At 44.4% G+C, this 26,138-nt stretch overlaps 1 protein-coding gene across 1 annotated transcript in view; it reads right to left on the bottom strand.

Moving 5' to 3' along the window:
* Positions 1-4,027: 4,027 nt before the first annotated feature.
* The window catches only part of edn2 (endothelin 2), a 36,959-nt gene continuing 14,848 nt past the window's right edge, over positions 4,028-26,138 (bottom strand). Inside the window, exons 2-6 of the mRNA XM_068006861.1 lie at positions 13,207-13,440; positions 12,210-12,351; positions 10,228-10,347; positions 7,893-8,027; positions 4,028-7,032 (exon numbers count right to left, since the gene is read on the bottom strand). Of these exons, the coding sequence (XP_067862962.1) occupies positions 6,924-7,032; positions 7,893-8,027; positions 10,228-10,347; positions 12,210-12,351; positions 13,207-13,267 (567 nt within the window). The 5' untranslated portion in view covers positions 13,268-13,440 and the 3' untranslated portion in view covers positions 4,028-6,923. The remainder of the gene's footprint in view (positions 7,033-7,892; positions 8,028-10,227; positions 10,348-12,209; positions 12,352-13,206; positions 13,441-26,138) is intronic.

The following is a 26,138-nucleotide window of genomic DNA, read 5'->3' as shown; positions in this document are numbered from 1 at the left end:
ATTCAAGCAACCAAATCTGCATCAGTGTCCATCTCCATGTAAGCCACCGAGTCTAACCATCCTCTCCTACTTGATTCCCATACCTTTTAATATTAGTTTTTCTCAAATAACTAACTCCCTTTTAAAATAATTTATGGATTCTATATCAACAACAGCATGTGGGAGAGAATTACACATTCCAACCATGTGAAGAAATGTTTTCTAAGCTTCTAGGAACATAAAACTATAGGAACAGGAGTAGGCCATTCATCCCCTTGAGCCTGCTCCGCCATTTGATAAGATCATGGCTGATCTGTGATCTAACTCCATATACCTGCCTTTGGCCCATATCCCTTAATACCTTTGGTTGCCAAAAAGCTATCTATCTCAGATTTAAATTTAGCAATTGAACTAGTATCAATTGCCGTTTGCAGAAGAGAGTTCCAAACTTCTACCACCCTTTGTGTGTAGAAATGTTTTCTAATCTCGCTCCTGAAAGGTCTGGCTCTAATTTTTAGACTGTGCCCCCTACTCCTAGAATCCTCAACCAGAGGAAATAGTTTCTCTCTATCCGCCCTATCTGTTCCCCTTAATATCTTATAAACTTTGATCAGATCACCCCTTAACCTTCTAAACTCAAGAGAATACAACCCCAATTTGTGTAATCTCTCCTCGTGACTTAACCCTTGAAGTCCGGGTATCATTCTATCATTCTCTTCAATTCTTTTTCTGATCATCTTAAATTAGTGGTCTCTGATACTCACCAACCAGCGAAAAGAATCCAGCACTATTTACTTATTCATAACCCTCCATAGGCTTGAAGCCCTCCAGTAGGTCACCTCTTGGGCTAGTTATGTAGTGGTTAAGCATGGGGTAATTAAATATCCATCAATCATCAGTCATATCACCAGTAAAATCCTATTGCAACAGTCCAATATTCATTTGTGTTTGATCATTTCAGAGTCCCATCTATACTCCTCATACCTCTCTCTTTTTTCCAATGCACCACTCTTTCCTGATTTACCTTAGCCCTTCTCCCCCTCTCCCACAGTGGTGTCCTGTACTATCGGCCTTGGTTCCTCATCTCCCTTTCCCCCCTACTTCCCCCCTACTTCCCCCATTCCTCCTGCCCTTTCCCCCCAGTGGTGTCCTGGACAATAGGCCTTGACTCTTCTCCCTTCCACTGGGTTTCTCAGAGAACAAGGCTTGCCTTTGCTAAGTTCCACTTTCTGAACCTTAAATTTTTAGCAAATGGATATACAAATCCACTTAAAAGGAGTTATAAATTCCATCACAGGTATTGGCTGTCTTTGTATCCTTGCAACTGTTAGAAAGGTGAGAATACTCTTAACTCTCAGCCCTAATGGTTTCATAAAGTGGCTTTATTTCACGGGGCAATTGCGATTAACTTGGTGAATGAAAGAGTGAAAGAAGTCTGCTCACCCCAAATAGAATGCATTCTCTGATATTACCTGTCAGAAGAGCAAACTACTCCACTGGTCGAAGGCTGCAGTTTGATCAGGATTGCCAACTCTGGTTGGGTGTATTCCTGGAGGTGTCATCACATGACTTCCTGCCACCAACTCCCACACTCTCGCCATTGGTTGCCCGACATGTCCATCTTTGCGTTGCCCCACCTTCCCACGCCAATTGGAGAGCAAGTAGGCCCTTCGTTACCTGATTGGATGATTCTTGACTGTCAGTCAAACTCCCTTTCTTTCCCTCATGTCTGATATTTTTGTAACTAGTAAACAAAAGTATTCAAAGAAAATTTTTAAAAACCCAAAATTTTTAGTGCTACTATGGTTTTTCTTCTAGGTTGATCCTGGAGATGAATCTTTAATTCCTGGAGACTCCAGGGCAATCCTGGAGGGTTGGCAACCCTAAGTATGATGCACGTCCTTCCAGTCAAACTACTTAAAGGGACATCAGCTTTTTGAAAAATTCTTGAAATGAATCCTTTTCATTGAAGATAAAATGTATTGCTGTCCAAATCTGCAGACAATACAATACTAGGAGGCCTAGCAAATAATTCTGAAGACGAAACGAAGCTGTGAGGGGATAGTAATAAGATGGTGGAATAGGCAAGAAAAGTGGCAGAATGAATTCAATGTCAGCAAATGTGAGGGTGCAAAATTAGAATGATTATAGTTTAAAATTGGGGAAGAGCTGAGTGATGCGGAAAAGCAGAGAGATTTGGGGGTTCCCGTTCACAAGATATTAAAAGCAGCACCTCAAGAGAATCGGGCCATTATAAAAAGGTAATGGAATGTTGGGTTTTGTGCAAAGAGGTATTGAATATAAAAATTGAGATGTAACGGTGAATCTATATAAAACTTTAGTAAGACCACTGTGTGCAGACGTAGGAATTGCAGGGGTACTGGCCATAATCGTCCAATTCTCCTTAGATGGTGATGCCAGAGGACTGGAGAATTGCAAATGTTACACCCGTGTTCAAAAAAGGGTGTAAAGATAAACCCGGCAACTACAGGCCAATCAGCAGAACCTCGATGGTGGGGAAGCTTTTAGAAACGATAATCCGGGACAAAATTAACAGTCACTTGGACAATTGCGGATTAATAAAGGAAAGCCAGCACGGATTTGTTAAAGGCAAATATGTTTAACTAACTTGATTGAGTTTTTTGATGAGGTAACAGAGAGGGTCGATGAGGGCAATGCAGTTGATGTTGTGTATGTGGACTTTCAAAAGGCATTTGATGAAATGCCACATAATAGGCTTGTCAGCAAAATTGAAGCCCATGGAATAAAAGGGGTAGTGGCAGCATGGATTCGAAATTGGCTCAATGACAGGAAACAGAGAGTAGTGGTGAATGGTTGTTTTTCGGACTGGTGGAGGGTATACAGTAGTGTTCCCCAGGGGTCGGTACTAGGACCACTGCTTTTTTTGATCTATATTAATGACTTGGACTTGGGTGTACACTGTCTCTCATTTGTCACATTGCTTGTCCGACATCCAGTACAGGATGAGCAAAAATTTCCTCCAATATTGGGAAGACCAAAGCCATTGTCTTTGGTCCCCGCCGCAAACTCCATTCCTTAGCCACTGACTCCATCCCTCTCCCTGGCCACTGTCTGAGGCTGAACCAGACCGTTTGCAACCTTGATGTCCTATTTGACCCCGAGATGAGCTTCCGACCACATGTTCGCTCTATCAATAAGACCACCCGTCTCCGCCCATGCCTCAGCTCATCTGCTGCTGAAACCCTCAGCTATGCCTTTGTTACCTCCAGACTGAGCTATTCCAGTGCTCTCCTGGCCGGCCTCCCATCTTCCACCCTCCATAAACTTATGCTCATCCAAAACTCTGCTGCCTGTATCTTAACTCGCACCAAGTCCCTTTCTCCCATCACACCTGTGCTCGCTGACCTACATTGGCTCCCAGTCCGGGAATGCCTCAATTTTAAAATTCTCATCCTCGTTTTTAATCCCTCCGTGGCCTCGCCCCTCCTTATCTCTGTAACCTCCTTCAGCCGTACAACCCCCCAAGATCTCTGCGCTCCTCCAATTCTGGCCTCCTGCGCATCCCCGAAGCAATGGAATGCACAACTGGAGTTAGTGATTGAAGCAAAGACTATGTCAACATTTAAGAAAAATGTAAAGTGCTTTAGGACTTCGAGGTTCTGAAAAGTGCTATATAAATGCAAGTTCCTTCTTTCTTTTGTTTGTAATTTATTTTCCCTTTCCCCCCCCCCATCCCACAATTTTCTCCCCTCATCCCGAAGGTGCTAATTCTGCCGGGCGTAATTCCACAGGCTCTGAGCACCTTCCATTAACTCATGCAAGTGCCCATTCCTCACATGTGACCCGGAATGGCAGCAGACTATTCTACTGTGTGAGACATCACATCTGAGCTCGATCCTGTTCTCGTCCACCATCCATACACCTTTCAGCAGGAACCACTGGACATGAACAGGACTAAGTTCCAGAAACATCTGGCTGTGGCTCCCATAGCATAAAATTCCTCTTCAAAACAAGAAGTACCCATTTCTTAAAGAGTTACACCCACAACCACTGGTTAATGACAGCAACAAATATATTTATTTCCATTAATAGATGTTTTACATCATAAAATAATTAGTTTCAAAATATACTGAATTACAATAATTTACATTTAATCATAAATTAATTAAATATCCATTTGAATTATTTAATCATTGAAATGTTGGTCAGCTTATCACTGCAAATAACAGATCGTTAGTAATAAATTAACTTTTGTCTTAAACAGATAGTATTGTACATTGATGGTTTGAATGATCATCTTACATGGATACACAGGCCGATTACACACTTTGTGCAGGTATGTGTGTTGTAATATTACAAAGGATACTGAATGTGATGCTGTTCCTGTGAATCCCACTCATCCCTTTCTCCCTGCAGTAAGATCTGGAGTGTAACCCTTTCAGTGACCCATCATGTTCACTGAAAAGATCTTATTCAGCCTCTCAGCGCTGGCAGTCTTACAGCACTGAACTGTACCCTCCAGCACGCAGTTCAGTGCAGTGCCCCCTTAGTGATAAAGGCCAGAACGTATGAAAGGAGACCCACTTTCCATAACGGACAAGACAATTAGTGAAGGAGTGACCAGTGACCAGAATTGTGATGGCCTGATCGCAAGATCAGTTCAGAGGAAAACCCTTCAGTTCATTGGATCTCATCCATCCAGCATACCAACCCTGTCATTCCCCATTACAGCATCCAGCTGTTTCATAAATGAGCCCGCTGTCTTGGCTCTGGAGCCTGGTCACCACTGTTGAATATCACCTTCCAAATTCCCCAACAGTTGTTGTTAAGTTTTAGAGAATTGTCATAATATCTGAAAGTCAAACATCACCTTACATTGCTCTCATTTCAGATAGCACCCTGCACGTGGGAGCACACAACAATCTGTGTAGAAATCTATTTCACATGGTTATAAGAGCACCTCATATAAAAGGTAGGGACTGCATGATGTTAACCAGGGTCAGAGTGGTCTCCTGGATTAGATTTGATCGCCTAAAGGGGTCGGAGAGGGATTACCCAGATTGGGTTTTTTTAATCTGGTTTTTTCACCTCTCCCAGGACATCACATGGGTGGGGTGGGGAGTGTCTATATTGTGATACACAAAGCATCACATATGTGTGGGACAGGCTGGACAGACCAGAGGGTCTTTTCCTGTCTGTCATTGTTCGTCTGGTTACTGACCTACACTTTACAGAAGTGTTCAAATTTATAAATGTCACAAACACAGCAGGCATGTGCCAGCCTCAAGGTATCACGTTTACACATGTGTACAGATCTATCCTAATGAAATAGTTGGACTGCATTGCTCAATATTTCCTATGTGTTCTCCCCTTAGATTTAACACTGAAATGGGCTACGCAGAAACAGACTGAAAATGACATTAAATCGGCTAATATTGAAGTCTGTTGATGTAGAATGAGAAGCTCTACATTGCCCTTGGATCTAGCCAACAATATCTGTGATAGGTTTAATCCTAACCGCATCTCAGCTGCCTAAAAGCCAGGCTGCAGATGCCAGAAAGTTTAAATTTAAGGGGATTTTTTTCAGGAGACGCATGTTATTTTGAATTGTCACCGAGAAATAACCAACCAGTGATATCAGCAAACAAACACTTAACGCGTTCAGAGGACATTACTTTTCTGTTATTTTAGTGGAGGAGTTAAATGGGTTAATGTGTGTTAAAATAATAGATAGAAGAATGTCAGACGCACACATTAAACATTCATTTGCTATCACCAATGGTTATTTCCAGGCTTCTGCGTCCAGAGCAGAAAGATTATGTATCTAGGATTTGACATTTCATCGCAGGGCTCGGGAGACCAATTTTAATAATTGTGTATATTTTTCCCTCACCCGATTTTCTACCTTCCTCTCCTGCAGACGCTGCCTCCTGCTGGTGTACAATTCCAGAGGCTCTGGTACCGTACCCAAGTGGCTATGTGTGAGATTGGACGATGAGCATTGGCAGGCTGACTACAGGGGCCATCACAGCCACGCCCAGCTGTCGCCATGCAACGTCCACATGGGCGCCTGCTCCAGGAGGAGGGTCAGCGGACGGTGACCAGGAGCAGGAACCTTCCTCTGTTACTGCCCCAGTTGGGACCAGCTAACTGAGCACAGACTGGGGTCGGTGCGACTCAGTACTACACGAAGCAGCTGATCTTTCCACTGGCCTTGCTTCGACACCATCATCTAGTTGGTCAAGATTCATAAAAACAGCTACTGACTTTCCCTATGAAAGTACAAACTGCAACACAACAAGAAAAGTACTCTTGCTGCTTCATCTAAAAACAGCAGTAAGAACCCAGTGATTGACTCTTTGGTTATGGATGAGCACAGCAGTGCTTTACACCAGGAGTTGAGGTAATTGCAAGGCTGCTTTATGTCACAAACAGTCTCAGCTTCAACACTTGCATGTTTTCAGGTCTGGGACCTGATGGAGATCCCATGCCCCAGGTGACAGGTATCACTTTGCCTCCAGTTCACTGAAGCTGCCTCAAGATGATCAGATGTCATTAGGTCACATTGTGGAGGGAGCCATATCAAAGTCAGTCTTTTCTCCACTCTCTTATCAACACCACTGCCTTGTAAATATAACCAGCTGTTATGAGTGAACTGTTCAATCTCAAGCAGTTTTTTTTTAAACAAGGCTTCTGACAAAATCCTGAACGGTATTCGGGCTCAGCTTCCTTCCACGGTCTCTGCGTGTGTCTCTCTCTCCCATCGCGATTCTGATACAGTCTAACAGAGACGCAAGCGTTCGGCGTCAGCTGATTAATACTTGTGGTGTGAATCTGATCTCTCCATCCTTCCTTGTATCTTCTTGTTGTCTCCCTGCACCTCACATGCCGTCAATGGGAGGAGAAACAGAAGCCAAAGAAAGCACCTTCTCTCAGGAAAGAGTGAACTTAGCCTGGACAGCTCATCTCCTTCCCTCTCTGTACAGCTCTCTCTGTGTCAAAGTAACTTGATTTTGCCTCTTTAAGAAATGCTTCCTTTGAACAGACTGGACGTTTGACAATGCAATTTGTCTGTAAAAGATTTTTTTAAAAACGACATTAATTCGAATCTAAGACAAATGTTAATGACGTTCTTCATTTTATTTTATTTTCTCCCTCTTCCAAACACACACACACTACCTGGGATTTCTCCCTCAAGGCCTGGTCATCTCAACGCAAAACAGCCAGCTATAGGGTCATCTATCAGCACGATCACCAATAACGCTACAGGTTTTGCCAAATGGAGAAATATGGGACTAGAGAAGCTGGGATTGTTCTCCTTAGAGCAGAGAAGGTTAAGAGGAGATTTAATAGAGGTGTCCAAAATCATGAAAGGGTTTTGATAGAGTAAATAAGGAGAAACCGTTTCCACTGATAGGAGGGACGGTAACCAGGGGAGACAGGTTTATGATAATTGGCAAAAGAATCAGAGGAGAGATGAGAATTTTTTTTTACGCAGCGAGTTGTTATGATCTGGAATGCACTGCCTGAAAGGGCGGTGGAAGCAGATTCAATAGTAACTTTCAAAAGAGATATACTTGAAAAGGAAACATTGGCAGGGCTGCAGGGAAAGAGCAGGGGAGTGGGACTAATTGGAAAGCTCTTTTGAAGAGCCGGCATAGGCACGATGGGCAGAATGGCCTCCTTCTGTGCTGTATGATCAGGAGAATAATGGCACGTTTTACAGACCAGCAACTGGTTGTCTAAGACTCTTAACAGCCCGCTGAAGTGGCTCAGTTAAATCAAACCGCTACAAAGAATTCAACAGTTCAAGAGGTAGGTCCACCGCCATCTTCTCAGAGCAAGTAGGGATGGTACTGACGCCCACATCCCGAGAATGAACAAAATAAAGGAATTCTACTTTTTCCTTTCTCTCACTGAATAAAATTTACCTTAAAATCCGAACAAGATGTGCACTTTCAGTTTTGTGGTCCTTCTTTGTTCTGGAGCTTAAGGTTTGGTGCTGGGGTGGGTTTTGGTATTGCGTACTTGTACTTCCAGCGACCTGCTGGACACTGTTACCTCTCCTGAAGGATGAAAAAAAAATGACACATTAAAGCTAGTGCTCTTTATTTCCTTAATATCAAAAACTGACAAACCAATTCCTGACATAAGTCAGGCTGCTTCATACTTAATTCAGATATTGCCACTCCTGACATGCAGCCTGACCCTGAAGAACTTGTAAACCTTCTTGAGACTCCTTACTATAGAATCATAGAGCACAGAAGGAGGCCATTCGGCCCATTGTGCCTGTGCCGGCACTTTGAAAGAGCTATCCAATTAGTCCCACTCCCCTGCTCTTCCCCCATAGCCCTGCAATGTTTTCCTCTTCAAGTATTTATCCAATTCCCTTTTGAAAGTTACCACTGAATCTGCTTCCACCGACCTTTCAGGCAGTGAATTCCAGATCATAACAACTCGCCGAGTAAAACAATTTCTCCTCGTCTCCCCGCCCCGGCTTTTTTGCCAATTATTTTAAATCTATATCCTCTGGTTCCTGTGGAAACAGTTTCTCCCTACCTGCTCTATCAAAACCCTCCATGATTTTGATCACCTCTATTAAATCTCCCCATACCTTACGTGTAACATATTTATCATCATTAAGCCAAGCATTTCTGGTTTGTTTTAAAAAAGTTCCTTTGTCTTCATTTCCATCTCTAAACATTCATACCGTGTAACAGGTTTGTCATGTAACAAATGCGCTGTCACAAATATTAAATAAAACAAAAAATGTTGTTCAGCGTCTGAACATTTCAGGTGTGGCCCACCCTTCATAGTCTACAACTGAAAGATGAACCTATTACCTCTTTCAGATACTGATCCACCTGCTGTGCATGTCCAGCATTTTCTGTTTTTTATTTCAGATTTCCAGTTTCCGTAACTTTTTATTTCTTTAGAATATTAATTAGGTTTGGTTAAGCGATTCTCCCGGACGTTCAAAAAAGAAAAAAAGAACTTGCATTTACATAGTGCCTTTCATGACCTCAGGACGTCCCAAAGCTCTTTACAGACAATTAAGTACTTTTTCAAGAGTAGTCACTGTTGTAATGTAGGAAACGTGGCAGCCAATTTGCACACAGCAAGTTCCCACAAACAGCATTGAGATAATGTCCAGATAATTTGTTTTAGTGGTGTTGATAGAGGGATAAATATTGGCCAGGACACCAGGGAGAACACACCTGCTCTTCTTCAAAATAGTGCCGTGGGATCTTTTATGTCCACCTGAGAGGGCAGATGGAATCTCGGTTTAACGTTTCATCTGAAAGACGACATCTCCAACAGTGTCGCACTCCCTCAGTGCTGGCACTGGGAGTGTCAGCCTGGATTTTGTGCTCAAGTCTCTGGAGTGGGACTTGAACCCATGACCTTCTGACTCAGAGACAAGAGTGGTACCCACTGAGCCACAGCTGACAACTCTGCTGGCTTGTCACTTTACCACACAATGTTCATGCGAGCCAACTGATGGCACTGTACAGAGACCAGGACCTGGGTAAGTCTCCTGTTCATCGCCCTTTAAAGCCAAGAAGCGGGGTAGAGATGACCAGCTCCATGACTGGAGCCTAAGCTGCTTTGTAAGTGGCCCCGGGGTGGGACTGCTTTCCAATTTCCCCCTGCCAGCCCATCTTCACCCGTGTGAAGCATCGAGTGCCCACTCAAGATTGTACGCTCGCCATGCTCAGAATGTAAGTCTACGTTCCCCGTCTGGCAACGCCACGACTTTAAAATTCTCATCCTTGTTTTCAAATCCCACTATGGCCTCGCCCCCTCCCTATCTCTGTAACCTCCTCCAGCCCCACAACCCTCCGTGATCTCTACGCTCCTCCAATTCTGGCCTCTTGCGCATCCTCGATTTTAATTGCTCCATCACTGGCGGCCGTGCCTTCAGCTCCCTATGCTCTGGAATTCCCTCCCTAAACCTCTCCGGCTCTCTCTCCTGCATTAAGGCGCTCCTCAAAACCTACATATTTGACCAAGCTTTTGGTCACCTGTCCTAGTATCTCATGTGGCTCGGTGTCAAATTTTTATTTTATAACGTTTCTGTGAAGCGCCTGGGTGCGTTTTACGATGTTAAAGGTGCTATATAAATGCAAAGTGTTGTTGCGCCACTCTGTTACTGCACTGAGCCAAGGTAATCATTCTGTTACTAACATTGCAAAAAAAAAAGAAGAATTTTTTTTTGAAACTTTGCAAGTTGTCTATGAAAAGGTTAAAATTTAGATTGCTTACGATGTGTCCGACTGGCAAAACCGTAAACACAATCCGTCCTTGGAACCTGCACATTCGCACCTTGGAGTTGATCTTTTGCGGCGTGTTGCTGGGCTTCCTAAGCCATAAGGTGTGGTTTTCCTGTTAAGAAAACAGATAGTTGTGATTACCACGGCACTATAAGTATATCTTTATGGCACTGTAATGTACAATGACCCAATGTCAAAGGAAATTCATCAGCTGCAGGCTTGTTTATGGGTGTTTACAGATTTTGTGATACTTGGCTTAAACCGTGATATAATTTAACATCACTTGGAAAACACGTGCCCACTTTATGCACAACAACCAACTCAGTACAATCAAGCACATTGCCCCTTTCCAATTAATGGCACTGCAATGAGTTTGTAGAATAGAATCACCCATTAGTAACTAATTTGAAGCTGCAATTTGAAGAGATCAAAGAAAAAAGCACGACTGCTAGAAATATAAAATTAACAAAACAGGAGGTAGTAGAAATTTCGAGCTACGCAGGCAATTCTGGTGCATAAAGTGACCACAACTGCATGCGTTTATACAGCGCCTTTAACAAAGGAAAAACATCCCAAGGCGCTTCACAGGAGCATAATCAGACAAAATTTGACACCAGGCCAAAGAAGGAGATGTTAGGATGGATGACCCAAAAGCTTCGTCAAAGAGGTAAGTTTTAAGCAGGGATTTAAAGGAGGAAGGAGAGGTGGAGAGGTTTAGGGAGGGAATTCCAGAGTTTAGGGCTGAAGGCATGGCCATCAATGGTGGGGCGTAGAGTCTAGAGTTGGAGGAACGCAGAAATCTTGGCGAGTTGTAGGGCTGGAGGAGATCACAGAGATAGGGAGGGGGCGAGGCCATGGAGGGATTAACTACAATCCCCAATTTTTAGTAATACATTAAATAACATTTACTTCTTTCTAGCCTTTTTCAATATTATAAATTTGAATTGCAGCAAGCACTCTTTAAGTGCTCCCTTTCACTCAGTAACCAACTACGGCACTTTTAACACATTTTTTTGCAAGTCACCCTGGTTTGGTTTTGGGCAGTCCCAGTTTGAAGTTATTACACACCCAGCCTGCCCAAATGCAAGAGGAAAGTATCAAGAAGTTGCACAAAGTATGAAGAACAACTTGCACCTTAAGACAGCACCTTATGTCATCACTGGGTGTTTACGCACACAATAAATTGCTCTTTGAATGGCTTCTTGTGAAGCGAAACTGAGATCCCGGCGATACACGAGTCTCCAATCAATGGGGAACGGTGCTGCTTTACTCAAAGAAAATGCTGGAAAACACCCAGCAGGACAGGCAGCATGTGTGGAGGGTTAAACACAGTCAATGACCTTTCGTCAAAACTGCAAGATGTTCAGAGATTTAACAGTTTATAACAAGGTAAAAGGTTCGAACAGAAATCCTGTCAGAGAGAAGAGCAGAACTTCTTCAAAGTGGGCATTCCTGAAAGAGTCAATCTGCTGTTGTTTTAGTGTTTAATTCACTGCCACTTCTCTTCCATTGTAAACAATTTTACAACACCAAGTTATAGTCCAGCAATTTTATTTTAAATTCACAAGCTTTCGGAGGCTACCTCCTTCCTCAGGTGAACGATGTTCACCTGAGGAAGGAGGTAGCCTCCGAAAGCTTGTGAATTTAAAATAAAATAAAATTGCTGGACTATAACTTGGTGTTGTAAAATTGTTTACAATTGTCAACCCCAGTCCATCACCGGCATCTCCACATCATGACTTCTCTTCCAGAAATACCCACCTTGAAGTTCTGCTCTTCTCTCCAATGTGATTTCCGTTCGTCTCTTTTACCTTGTTAGAAACTGTTCAATCTCTGAACATCTTCCAGTTCTGACCAAAGGTCGTGGACCTGAGAAGTTCACTCTGTTTCTCTCTCTCTCTCCACTGATGCTGCCTGACCTGCTGAGTGTTTCCCAGCATTTTTATTTCAGATTTTCCTTTCTGCTTTACTCACCCTGGGGTATTGACCCAGATGATGTCCTTGTGACAGAAGTAGATGCACTCCTTGTCCCTCAGGTTGTTACAGGAGCAGCGTTTCTCTCTCCTCAGATGCCGGTTACTGGCCTCACTGAACCCGGACAAGCGGAAGCCCCAACCTATAGCAATGAAGATAACAATTAAAAAAAGATCAAGCAGGACATCACCGGGGGCGGGAGAGGAATCTCCTCTTAAAGGGACCTGGTCTTTAGCTGCAGCGAGTGTGTTGCAATGGTTAGATATATAAAAAAGGCATTCAATTATTTTTTTTTTGGCAATTGCACTTTTCTTATTTTTTGCATCAGTTCGAATTGGCGCCCTGACCTCTGCGTTTAAAGATTTGAAGAGCTGGAGGTCCGTTCTTTCAATGCATCCAGTGTTAATATTGCCGGATGAAAGGGATTCTACCAACACAGCAACGCGATTTTAAACTTATATTTTAAATTTAGCTGGGGTGGGATTAATTATTCTTTTCAAGGTCATCCTTTTTAGGGTTTAATTGCTGAAAAAAAACCTCATTAATTTGTGGAAGCCACCTTTTCAGAATTCTCAATTCTGGCAAATTTGCAATAAAAACTAATCAAAGTGCAACTCAAGATTTTTTAAAAATCTGTACATTTAACATTGCTATTTGCATCATTGCGAATTCAGGTGAATAAATAAGCAATCTCCCAGAACGGAAACATTTATTCTGAAGTTAAGCGTCCAAGTGGAAAATGCTGAACTATTATTAATTATTAATGCCTATCCGCACCCAAAGCTGATGCTTCTGACGGCAGTCCAATGCAAAGCCCGCTACTCTGTGCAACCAAAAAAAGTCACGGAAAAATAGCAAAATGACAATATAATCATCATATATAAAAGTTAAACATGAATTCGAATCAATGCGTGCAAGCGAACGCGTGCAAAAAATGCCAGAGCGGTGCAACAAAATGTAATTTTTGTGTCCAAACTTCTTATTTTTAAATACCTACCATTTTCCAATAAAATAAGGACAGTTGCCACAGTGAATAATCCTCTCAAGCTGCAGCTCATCTTTGCTGAGACTCGTGTGTAAGAGCAGGTCGGGTCACTTTAAGTCCTGTGCTTTGATGCGAGGTATTGGTTCGGGGACTTGGTGTTTGGTGTCTGAGCTCCTCACGCTTTTCCCTCTCTTTATATATCGGACGCCAAGTACAGACAACACCTACCAGCATGCGGATCGAGGGCTGGTGAAAGGAAGGCAGACGGTGTTAACTACTCCCCCGCACCAACCGCATACCAGGGCTTGTCAATCACACCGAAACCAATTTTATTTTCCTATTTACGGGGGTGATTTAATCCCTGAAAACAAATGCCTTTTTTTGGTTAAGGGTGAGACAAGAGGGAGTAAAACGGACTCATATTCTGCATTCCACGAAAAGCATCGAGCCCCAAACTCAAACACATTTTTTAATATAGCGGTTTACGTTTGCTTTAGGGAACATCTTTTAAAGTCATTTATTTATTCAGTGCGTCTGTAGAGCACTTCACAATAAAATGCTTTCACCTACCGTCACACTTGTTTTTTTTTAAAAAGGAGGCGATTAAGATACAAAAACCTTTTTTGGACTTGCTGTGGGCGTGACGATAAAGAAATTAATACAAAATTATAGCAGCCGCACAGAGATTGTGAGGAGCTATGCGCCCAAGCTGAAATGTTACTTTTGGCTGTTTTCCCCCCTAGCCCCCTAACAGCTGCCTTCAACATCATTGTCCAGGGCCATGCTCGTACTTAAATGCATTGGGCGGGTTGTCAGGTTGTCTGGTTTCAGCCAGGACCACTGGGCTCCAGACCTCATTACAGCCTTGGTCCAAACATGGACAAAATAGCTGAATTCCAGAGGTGAGGTGAGAGTGACTGCCCTTGACATCAAGGCAGCATTTGACCAAGTGTGGCACCAAGGAGCCCGAGTAAAATTGAAGTCAATGGGAATCAGGGGGAAATCTCTCCAGTGGCTGGAGTCATACCTAGCACAAAGGAAGATGGTAGTGGTTGTTGGAGGCCAATCATCTCAGCCCAAGGACATTGCTGTAGGGGTTCCTCAGGGCAGTGTCCTTGGCCCAACCATCTTCAGCTGCTTCATCAATGACCTTCCCTCCATCATAAGGTCAGAAATGGGGATGTTCGTTGATGATTGCACAGTGTTCAGTTCCATTCGCAACCCCTCAGATAATAAAGCAGTCCGAGCCCGCATGCAGCAAGACGTGGACAACATCCAGGCTTGGGCTCATAAGTGGCAAGTAACATTCGTGCCAGACAAGTGCCAGGCAACGACCATCTCCAACAAGGGAGAGTCTAACCACCTCCCCTTGACATTCAACGGCATTACCATAGCCAAATCCCCCACCATCAACATCCTGGGGGTCACCATTGAGCAGAAACGTAACTGGACCAGCCACATATACTGTGGCTAAAAGAGCAGGTCAGAGGCTGAGTATTCTGTGGCAAGTGACTCACCTCCTGACTCCCCAAAGCCTTTCCACCATCTACAAGGCACAAGTCAGGAGTGTGATGGAATACTCTCCACTTGCCTGGATGAGTGCAGCTCCAACAACACTCAAGAAGCTCAACACCATCCAGGACAAAGCTGCCCGCTTGATTGGTACCCCATCCACCACCCTAAACATTCACTCCCTTCACCACCGGCGCACAGTGGCTGCAGTGTGTACCATCCACAGGATGCACTGCAGCAACTCGCCAAGGCTTCTTCAACAGCACCTCCCAAACCCGCGACCTCTACCACCTAGAAGGACAAGGGCAGCAGGCACATGGGAACACCACCACCTGCACATTCCCCTCCAAGTCACACACCATCCCGATTTGGAAATATATCGCCGTTCCTTCATCGTCGCTGGGTCAAAATCCTGGAACTCCCTACCTAACAGCACTGTGGGAGAACCTTCACCACATGGACTGCAGCGGTTCAAGAAGGCGGCTCACCGCCACCTTCTCAAGGGCAATTAGGGATGGACAATAAATGCTGGCCTCGCCAGCGACGCCCACATCCCATGAATAAATGAAAAAAACAAGCCCCTCCCCCCACCCCCATGTCAGTGTCAGAGAAGAGCTGAAATTAAAGAAAGCCAAAGTAGTTAATAATTGCGATTGAATCATAACATCAATACTATTAATACTTATAATGTGAACACTGTCAGCCTTGGCTCAGCTGGGTAGGACTTGCGCCTCTGATATCAGAAGGTTATGAATTCAAATCCCATTCCAGGGATTGGAGCACAAAATCCAGGCTGACGATCCCTGTGCAGTACTGAGGGAGTGCAGCACTGTTGGAGGTACCATCTTTTGGATGAGACGTTAAGATGCAGTCCCATCTGCCCTCTCAAGTGGACATAAAAGATCCCATGGCACTATTTTGAAGAAGAACAGGGGAGTTCTTCCCAGTGTCCTGGACAACATTTATCCTTCAACCAACATCAGATAATCTAAAACAGATTATGTGGCCATCATCACGTTGCTATTTGTGGGATCTTGCTGTGCACACATTTGCTGCCATATTTTCTGCATTACAACAGTGACTACACTTCAAAAAAAAGCTCTTCAGTGGCTGTAAAGCACTTTTGGACATCCTGAGGTCGTGAAAGGCACTATATAAATGCAAGTTCTTTCTTTCTCATTTACATATTAACAATATTTGTTTCAATTCACTGATAGTTTCAGTATCAGCATTTCAATGAGGGACAATTGGTGGGTAGCTAGCCCTGTACAGTTACTTTAACTCAGTGATTTGTGTTGTGAGGACAGCAGAGTGGCACAGTGCACTGGTGAACCAATATGATGTGCCAACTAATGGGACAGGGGCTTTGGCCCCCATGATCTCCTCACGTTCCTTAGTTCTTTAATCACAGCCATGTTGAAGGACTGAGTAGAGGGAGGGATAGGGAAGTCACCCCGGCTGGCCTTCTCAGCACGGTCTCCAAGAGCAAATAGCTGGCGGAAGGCTGGAAACAGCTGGGCAACCCACTCTTTCCTCCAATGATGGATGTGATGAATGGAGACAAAAAAAGATAATTTCTTCAATAATTTCGGGGATATGAGTGGATCGTCATGGGGCTGATCATGGTGAGCTGGATGTTGCTCTTTTGCAGTGGAGAGGTTGGGGTGGGGGATGGATGCAGTTGGCCACCGAAAGGATTATGGGATACTTAGTCCCATTAACAAACTATAAAGTCAACATATGGTATCAGTAAAAGTGACCACAAAGCTTTATTACCAGCTGGTTCAGTAATGTACTTTAGGGAAGGAAACCTGCCATCCTTACCTGGTCTGGCCTATATGTAACTACAGTCCCGCACCAACGCGGTTGACTCTTAAGCAACCTTTGAAGTGGCCGAGAAAGCCATTCAGTTGTATCAAACCTCTAGAAAGGACTGCAGACGCTCAAGAAGAAGGCCTGCCAACCCCAACTCTGGGCAACTAGAGATGGACAATAAATGCCGGCCTTGCCAGCGATGCCCACATCCCGAGAATGAATAATATTAAAAAAAAATTGCAGAGAGTGGTCAACACTTGGAATGGACTTCTGGGCAGAGAGGTCGAGGTGAAATCCCTGGAGTCATTTAAGAAACAATTTAGATGCAGGAATGGGAGGAGTGTAGGGTTGCTCTGGATGGACCAATTAAGATTACTCGGACTGCCTTCCTCATCTGTAGGGATCTTGTGAGACAGAAACACATTACTGCAGGACAAAACACGCATCTTCAGTGATGGTAGCACCATCAACAAAGGGTTAATTCATCCATTTGAATCCGTTTATTTATTTTCAAAGGCAGATGGAAATTATTAAGTAGTTTGTTGCTCATTATTGTTAATATAAAGTCACGTTGCACCTTGGTGGACTTTTAAATTAATTGAGAAATCTAAGCAATGAGCAGAATCCCATAGTACCGGACCCCTGAGGTTGAAAAGAGCAGGAGAGAAGATGAGCTGGATTAAGAAATAGCGGTTAAATGATGCCAAGCTTGGGCTTCAAAAGTCCGTAAATTGTACAAGAAAGGGATGATTGAAGGAGGTGGGACAGTCCACAGTTTTGAGGTCCTGGAAAAGAATGAGTTAGAGTGGGATTGTGGTGTGCAAGCTTTCTTTGTGCGTTGCGTATCATGCAGCCTTGGCGGCCACAGATAAAATTCAAACCCCTTTTCCCATTAATTTGCAGATAGGAAAGATATTGAGGCAATAGAGAGGGTGCAGCACAGGTTCATTAGGACGCTGTCTGGGATGAAGAAATGCAAATACAAAGAAAGGCTTGAAAAATTGGGGCTGTTTTCATTCGAAGAGAAGGGATTAAGGGATGATTTGATAGAGATGTTTAAAATTATTAAGGGATGGGACAGAGTGAATAGAAACAGCCTGAACAGCTTTTTGGGGGATTTTTTGGGAGTTCCAGATTCTCACTACCCTTTGTGTGAAGAAGTGCTTCCTGACATCGCCCCTGAACGGCCTAGTTCTAATTTTAAGGTTATGCCCCCTTGTTCAGGACTCCCGCACCAGAGCAAATAGTTTCTCTCTATCTGCCCCATCAAATCCTTCAATCATCTTAAATACCTCAATTAGATAATCCCTTAACCTTCTGAACTCAAGGGGAGACAAGCCTAGGTCTATGCAGCCTGTCCTCATAATTTAACCCTTTTAGACCCAGTATCATTCTGGTGAATCTGTGCTGCACCCCCTCTGAGGTTGAGGTACTGAGAACTGAACACCAACACAGACTAGTTGGTTGGATGGCCTGTTTCTGTGTTGTATTTTCGATATGATTCTATCTCCAGTTGGTGACACTGACAGGTTCTTGGCGTTCTCGTTTATGAATAACCCACCAAAAAGGCAACAGAGCTGAGACGAGCCCTTTCCAAACCTCCAGGCCCACAGTGTTCAAAACAGGACAAAGTACAAGTGTGAATAAGATCGAGTGTTCTGGGCTTCGGGGGCCAGTTTGCCAGAGACTAGGAGCCACACATGGTCCTCAGACACCCATGACTTTTGATTTCAACGCAGTGAGGATGAAGGAGTGTGACGTACCATCCAGTGGAACTTATAGTAATTTTTGCAGAAAAACTAATTGCAAAACACACCCATATCACACTATGAGTATTTTAATAGTCTTTAATGGGTGTCATGTTTCACATGTGAAAGCAGAAGAGAACTGAAATGTGCGTTGCCAAGTTTTAGGTTGAATAGAGATAATTCCTGGTACAGTATCTCGGTATTCCCCTTGCAGTGTGGTACAGGAATTGGCAGTTCTGGAAAATTATCCCATTAAAAATAGTCTGCAAAATTCCCCAAGGTGTGTTCGATAAGTGCCTGTGAGTGAAATTCCTTTCTTGGAAAATAAAAACAGAAAAGGCTAGAAATCGGTAGCAGGTCCATCAGAGGCTGAACACGATCAGGAGAGGATAATGTTTCAGGTGTAGACCCTTCATCAGAACTGGAGATGTGAACCTGGCTTCTCTTTTTACAGCTGTTGATAGAGCTGCTGTGTATTTCCAGTTTCTCTTTCTTTCTCCTCATTTTATGAGATTAGTTTCAGTTTACCAAGACTGCCTGTCACACTCTCCGTCACATTCACATTATAGAAAGAGAAAGCTTGCATTCAGACAGCACATTTCGTGTCCTCAGAATGCCCCAAAGTGCTTCATAGTTACTGTTGTTATGCAGGCAAACGTGGCAGCCAATTTGCACACAGCAAGATCCCACTAACAGTAATGAGGTAAATGACCAGTTAATCTGTTTTTATGCCGTTGGTCGAGGGATGAATTTTGGCCAGGACACCGGGAGAAATGCCCCGCTCATCGAATAATTCCACGGGATCTTTTACGTCCACCTGATCAGGCAGGCGGGGCCTCAGTTTAAAGTTTCATTCGAAAGACGGCACCTCTGACAATGTTGCACGCCTTAGTTACTGCATTGAAGCGTCAGCCTAGATTTGTGCCCAAGTCCTGCAGTGAATCTTGAAGCCACAACCTTCTGACTCAGAGGCCAGAGCGCCACCCCTGAGCTGAATAATTACGATTTCTACGTGCCCTTCACTACTTTGTAAATTGGGTTCACTCTCAACTGAAAATGTAAATTCAATACACTATTGGTGAAACAGAAAATAACCAATTAGAAAGGAGAAACACTTAACCAATGAGGAAGAAAAGATTTGACTGAAGTAGACTATACGATTGGGAAGGCAATCTGTTCTCATGCTTCTGTCAGAGTTGTGTTTGAGCCAGTTGGTGGCGATGTCTGGAGCGGTGTGAGTTGCCTTATCTTCCTGTATCCCTGCAGGACAATGGCATGGATTTGAACTTGCAGCGGCTTTCCGGCGCTGGTGAGTTAATTTCCTGTCTGCCCACCCGCGGCAGAATGAGGCCACGGAGACTTTAACCGCTGGGCTTCATACCGCCGGTTGACTTCCCGCCCGGAATGGGCTCGCAAGTCGGTGGGAAGTGGCTGCCAACTTCTGGAAGATCGGGCAGCTGGTATGAAGGCAGATGTGGGGATGGGGGTTCCGGGAAGCTCTGGCAGGAGGGAAGGGGGAGGACGTCCGGGACAGGGGAGGCGAGATTTTCCTTGTGGGGCTCATGCTTTTCCTGGCCCCATAAAGAAAGGTAAAAACTTACCTGCTCTGGCCTCTTCATCTTCTCAGTATATCCTGATTCACGTTAGACTGGCGAAAAAACCATAGCAACTTCCTCACTCAGGCTTGAATTAAAATCTTAGTCAGGGCTCGATGATGTCATTGGACCCCTATCTGCATATTTAATGAAGGACCACCTGTCCAGAAACCTGAGTAAAAATCGTGGTCAGTGGGATCCGGGCACTTTAGTTGCCCACCCGACCAGTTTCTGCCGAGCAGGTAGGGTTAAAATTGCCCCCAATTATTCTATTTTGCTCTGTGTGTCTCTCAACAACCTGGGCCCTAAACCATCACTACTCCTCTGCCTTCCAACTCTCCTGCCACCGTTCCAGACTTGAATTCCCCTCGAATAAGCCTTTGCCATCGATGACCTGATTGTGTATGATTGCATTGATATCCTGGATTTGACTGAAATGCGGCTCACTTGCCCCTTACTGAAACCTCCCCAACTGGTTATATTTTGCACCACCTGCCCTGCCCAAACAGACACAGTGATGGTGCAATCCTTATCACCACATCATACCTTGGTCTCTGCCCCTACTCCTCTGGCACGTTCTCCTCCTTCAAGCACCTCATCTTGTTCCAGTCCACTCACTTTCCTTTAAAATCCTTATACCCTATTGCCCCCTCCACCCCGCCCCCACTAAGCTCCACCCAGAGTTTCTCACCAAGATATCCGTGGTCCTTTACTCCCTTAACCTCTGCTCTGAGCGACTCCTCATTCTCGGTGATTTCAATCTGCATCTCAAGTCCCCTTCCTTCTCCTCTGATTTTGCTGTCCTCTCTAAACTTATTCCTCCAAATAAACTCTCCTACTCACGCTAATGGTCATTCCTTCAGTGTTTCTGTTTCAGCTACTCCCTCTCCTCCAATTTTGATGCCTTTGTCCAAAGTACAACCCTTACTCTCTTCCACCCTGGTCGTTCCCCTTGGTATGGGTAATGGTATCGTTCCCCATTTTCACTCCCTGAAGTCCAAGGAATCCAAACTCGAGTGTTTCTGGTGCATACCTGGTTTAGCCATCCATCACCAGATTTGGCTGGACCCACATCAAGTGTTAATGGGCCTCACACTCATCTACTAAAACTGTTCACTACTCCAGGATCATCCTGGAGTGCAAAGGTAACCCTCACTTGTTTTCTCCATTGACAACGGTCTCCTTAAGCCCTCTCCCAATGCCCCCTCCACCCTCACCTCCAACAACAAGTGCAAGAAGCTCGTGGACTTCTTTGGCGCTAAGATTGAGACCCCATTCGGTTGCCCCTACTGCTTCCCCTCTTGGCCAGCAAGCCAAACTCCCCCAGGCTCCCCCTACCTCAGCCCTGAACCCCCTGTCTTTCTCTAATTTCCCTCTTACCTCCTCTCATGCCCTCTCTGAACTCAACTTCTCCATGAAACCCGCGTTTTGCTCCCTTGAGGTTGACAACTCTACTTCCCCTTGCTAGCCCCCGTGCCAGCTGACATTGTAAATGATTCCCTCTCCTCGGGATCCATCTTCTTCCCTTTTATAACCGCCATCATTCCCCCCCTCAAAAAAAACACCCTCGACCCTTCTGTCCTACAAACTACCACCCCATCTCCAACCTCCCTTTCCTCTCCAAAGTCCTTAAACGTGCTGTTACCTCCCAAATCCATACTAATCTCTCCAATAACATTTCTGACCCCGCCACAGCATGAAATGGCCCTAATCAAAGTCACAAATGACATCCACTGTGACTGTGACTGTCGTGCATTATACCTCTGTCTTTTTTGACCTCTCTGCAGCTTTTGGCACGGTTGACCATACCAGCTTCCACCAATGCTTCTCCTCCTTTGTCCAGGCCAGTGGGACTGCCCTCGCTTGGTTCCACTCTTACCTAACTAATCGCAGCAAGAACATCTCCAGCAATGGCGTCTCTTCCCGCCTCCACACCGTTACTTCTGGAGTCTCCCAAGGATTTATCCTTGGCCCCCTCCTCTTCCTCGTCTACCCGCTGCCCATTGGCAACATCATCCGCAGACTGAGATGAGGAGAAATTTCTTCACTCAGAGGGTGGTGAATCTTTCGAATTCTCTGCCCCAGAGGGCTGTGGAGGCTCAGTTGGGGATAGTGCAGGAAAATGGCGTTGAGGTGGAAGACCAGCCACGTTCTTGTTGAATGGCGGAGCAGGCTCGAGGGGCCGCACGGTCTACTCCTGCTCCTATTTCTCTTTTTCTTATGTTCTTAGTCATGGAGTTCCAGATGTACACTGAAGACACCCAACTTTACCTTTCCAACTTCTTTTTTGACTTGAAGTCTATTGCTCGATTCTCCAAACCTTTCCGACATCAAGTCTTGGACAAATCAAAATTCCCACCAACCCAATGGAAGCAAAACTGAAGCCATCCTTTTCGGCTCCTGTTAGCTCTTACGTGCTGTCATGGGTCAATTGTAACGTCCTCATCACTGCCCCACTTCAGATCAGTTAACTCAGTATAGACCGGTAATAGAACACTTAATAAAGCATTCTGTACCGTAATATATCCTGGCCAGATTTTGGACTTTGGAAACATTTTCTTTTTGCTATTGATCGTCCCCTGCAAGGCAACCCCAATGATCAATTGCCTCTTGAAATTATGACTTTATACAATGCAGTAAATGTTCCTTATTACATAATTAGCTTCATAAAAAGGATTAATGTTTTACCGCAACTGTGTCGAAGGTGAGTCAGCTCAGCATTATGCAATGAGCCCACCTTCACTGCACTCCTATGTACTTATTTCTTGGAGGGGAAAGATGATGATAGCTCCAGCATAATTTATATTGAATGAGCTACATTACTCCAACCAGTACTTGGTATTGGGGTGTGTAGTTAAGCACTTTCCATGTAGCATCAGTCCTGATGACAATTGTTCTAAATATGTGGTGTGGCTTAAAGCTAGGCATCGATACCTGGTACTGGAGGGTGAAAGACCTTTGGACATGGCATCAATCCTAATGGCATTTTTATAAGTATACTTTTGTAAGTATGAACAGTTACTCGTTTCATTGAAGCACCAGCACAGTTGGTCAAAATACAGCAGAAAACTGTTAAGGTGAGATGACAAAAAACAACAATTTGCATTTATATGGCACCTTTAACATAGCAAAATGTCCCAAGGTGCTTCACATGAGCGTTATCAAACAAAAGTAATAAGAACATAAGAAATAGGAGCAGGAGTAGGCCATACGGCCCCTCGAGGCTGCTCTGCCATTCAATCAGATCATGGCTGATCTTCGACCTCAACTCCACTTTCCTGCCCGATTCCCAGATCCCTTGATTCTCCTGCGACTATGCCCCCTAGTTCCAGACTCTCTAGCCAGGGGAAACAATCTCTCAGCATCTACCCTGTCAAGCCCCCTCATATTCTTGTACGTTTCAATGAGATCACCTCTCATTCTTCTAAACTCCAGAGAGGATAATTTTAATTAGTTAAAACCAGTTGGATTTAGCGGGCTAGCTTTTGCGAGTCAGCTTTTGCACGCAGAGTTGTACTCAACAGGAGGGCAGATCGGACAACTGGGGATGGAGGACAACACATGTGACAAACGGCCCTCCTCATTTTCAGGTTATTAATTTTAATGACCGGAAGATCGGGAGGACTATGAAGCACACACACCAACCCTCACGTCCGATCACTCTCCCGTCGAGTGACGGTCTGCGTGCGTGTTCTAATTCGTCAAATTTATCCCGACCATTATTGTACCACAATATCTGTTCTAAATTTGGTCTTTCAATTTTGTAACTGTCAGTTGAGTAAAATATTCTGTTTTAATAGTGAGAAACCCAGATAAAGGGCAGTGGCCCACTGCACAGCAAACCATCAAGGCTGAAGGGAGTAGGAGAGGAGACGAAATAAGTTAAGAAGTAATGGTTAGGTAACGCCAAGCTTGGCCTTCAAAAGTCTGTAGATTGCAAGGAGTAAAGAAGACAGAGGAAGGTAAGGAGTTCTACAGTTTTGAATTCCTGGAGACTGGTGCGATGAGTCTTGGTTTCAGCAGTGAGTCAGAAGGTTGTAGATTCAAGTCTTACTCCAGAAGCTAATCCAGGCTGACATTTCAGTGCCAGTACTGAGGATGTGCTGCATTATCGGAGGTGCCGTCTTTCGGATGAGATTTTAAACCGAGGCCCTGTCTGCCCTCTCAGGTGGACATAAAAGATCCCATGGCACTATTTTGAGGAAGAGCAGGGGAGTTCTTCCCGGTGTCCTGGCCAATATTTATCCCTCAACCAACATCACTAAAACAGATCATCTGGTCATTATCACCTTGCTGTTTGTGGGACCTTGCTGTGCGGAAATTGGCTGCCATGTTTCCTACATTACAACAGTGACTACTCCTGAAAAAGTACTTCATTGGCTGGGAAGCACTTTGGGACATCCTGAGGTCATGAAAGACGCTATATGAATGCAAGTTCTTTCTTTTTTTAATAGTCATTAGCAGCCTTCCACTACATGCCTAAGCGGTCATTCTCCACAGTGAGTGATGCAAGGCTGGTCGATTGCAAAGGACATCCCCCGTCAAACGCATAAGCGTTTTCAAGCAAGGGTCACTGGGTATTGATCCTGACCGGTAACCCTGCCTGATCTGAAGCCAATTGTAATGATCACAATACAACCTCAGCTAATGAACAGTTGATTCAGCATAGACTAGGAATTGGATCTGGGACCTTCTTAACTTGTACAGCTCAACACCCAGCACGCAATCCATTTGCTTAATGAGTCATATTCCCTCGTATAATAATAATAACCTCCATGTGAAATCAAAACTAGACAGACCCTAGGCAACAATCTCCAGCATTCCCATGGAGCGACTCCCTGACACACCTGCAACTGACATCAAGGAGTGTCGCCTGGAGGCAAGGGAGGACCTAATTTAACAATTGTAGGTGTAGCACGGTTAGATGAAGAGTAAAGCTCAGAGCAGCACCTCCTACTGTACCAGTTTGGCCAATTAGTGCCAGCTTTGTACTCTGCACTAGGATGAAGAAAGACCTTTGGCCCATTTCATCTCGTTCTCCCAGGATACCAACTGTACTCTCTTCCATTTATACATCCAGCTGTTTCTGAACCTCAATCTTTTCCCGCTTCTCATTACAGCTGTTGATCGCCCTCTGCGTAAAGAAATATTTCTGAACGTCTGTCCTAAATTTGTCCTTTGTGACCATGAACTTGTGCCCTTATGTCCTGCTGCCCCGGCAGACTTGAAAGTACTGTTTCAGGTTTACTTTCTCTGTCCTGTTAAATATTATAAACAACAGCAACAACAGGCAATATGGCACCTTTAACATAGAAATAAATCTGAAGGCACCTCTGTAAGATCCTCTCTGAGACACTTTTTTCAAAGCTGAGGGGCCCTAGTTTGCAGAGGCTGCCTTTCAACAACAACTTGCATTTATATTGTGCCTTTAACGTAGTAAAAAGTCTCAAGGTGCTTCACAGGAGCGATTATCAGACAGAACTGGTGCAGACCTGGGAGTAGGTCACTGGTCACCCTCTGAACCAGGACTGGAATATGGTTTGGGAAGGCCCAAGAAAGGATCACTGCAGGAAACGCCTTAAAAGAAGGAGTCTTAGCACCTTAATGAGAAGTTAAGCCATTGAGACCAGGAAGATCCCAGGTTTGATCGCTAGTTTGATCTAGTTAGTTGATCTCAGCTGGGGAGAACAGCAGGCCCATGACAATTGGCCGCATCATCCTTGGGATTAGGGAGTGGAAATCAGGGCCGTGCCCGATAAGCATCCAGTGACCTCTAATGGAAAGTAGGTCTGTGTGAATGTCAGATCAGAACACAATTGGGTTCAGCTGAGATACATAGGAATAGGAGTAGGCCATTCAGCCCCTCAAGTCTGTACTATTATTCAATTAGATCATAGCTGATCTGTACCTGAATGTCATTGACCCACATTTGACCCATATCCCTTGATACCCTGACCGAACAAAAATCTATCGCTCTCAGTCTTGAAAGTTTCAATTGACTCCCAGCATCCACAGCCTTTTTTGGGGAGCGAGTTCCACATTTCCACTATCATTTGTGTGAAAAAGTCCTTCCTGATTTCACTCCTGAATGGCCTATCTCTAATTGTAAGGTTATGCCGTCATGTTCTGGATTTCCCCCACCAGAGAGAATAGATTCTCTGTATCTACTCTATTGAATCCTTTCATCATTTTAAACACCTGAATACCGATGATGTCAAATAATCTGGTGACACTCCAATCCAGCTAATTACTGCCCCATCAGTCTACTCTCAAT

The sequence above is a fragment of the Heptranchias perlo genome, chromosome 26, assembly GCF_035084215.1.
Source record: "Heptranchias perlo isolate sHepPer1 chromosome 26, sHepPer1.hap1, whole genome shotgun sequence".
Lineage (NCBI taxonomy): Eukaryota > Metazoa > Chordata > Chondrichthyes > Hexanchiformes > Hexanchidae > Heptranchias > Heptranchias perlo.
This window is presented reverse-complemented; position numbering and strand designations above follow the sequence as displayed.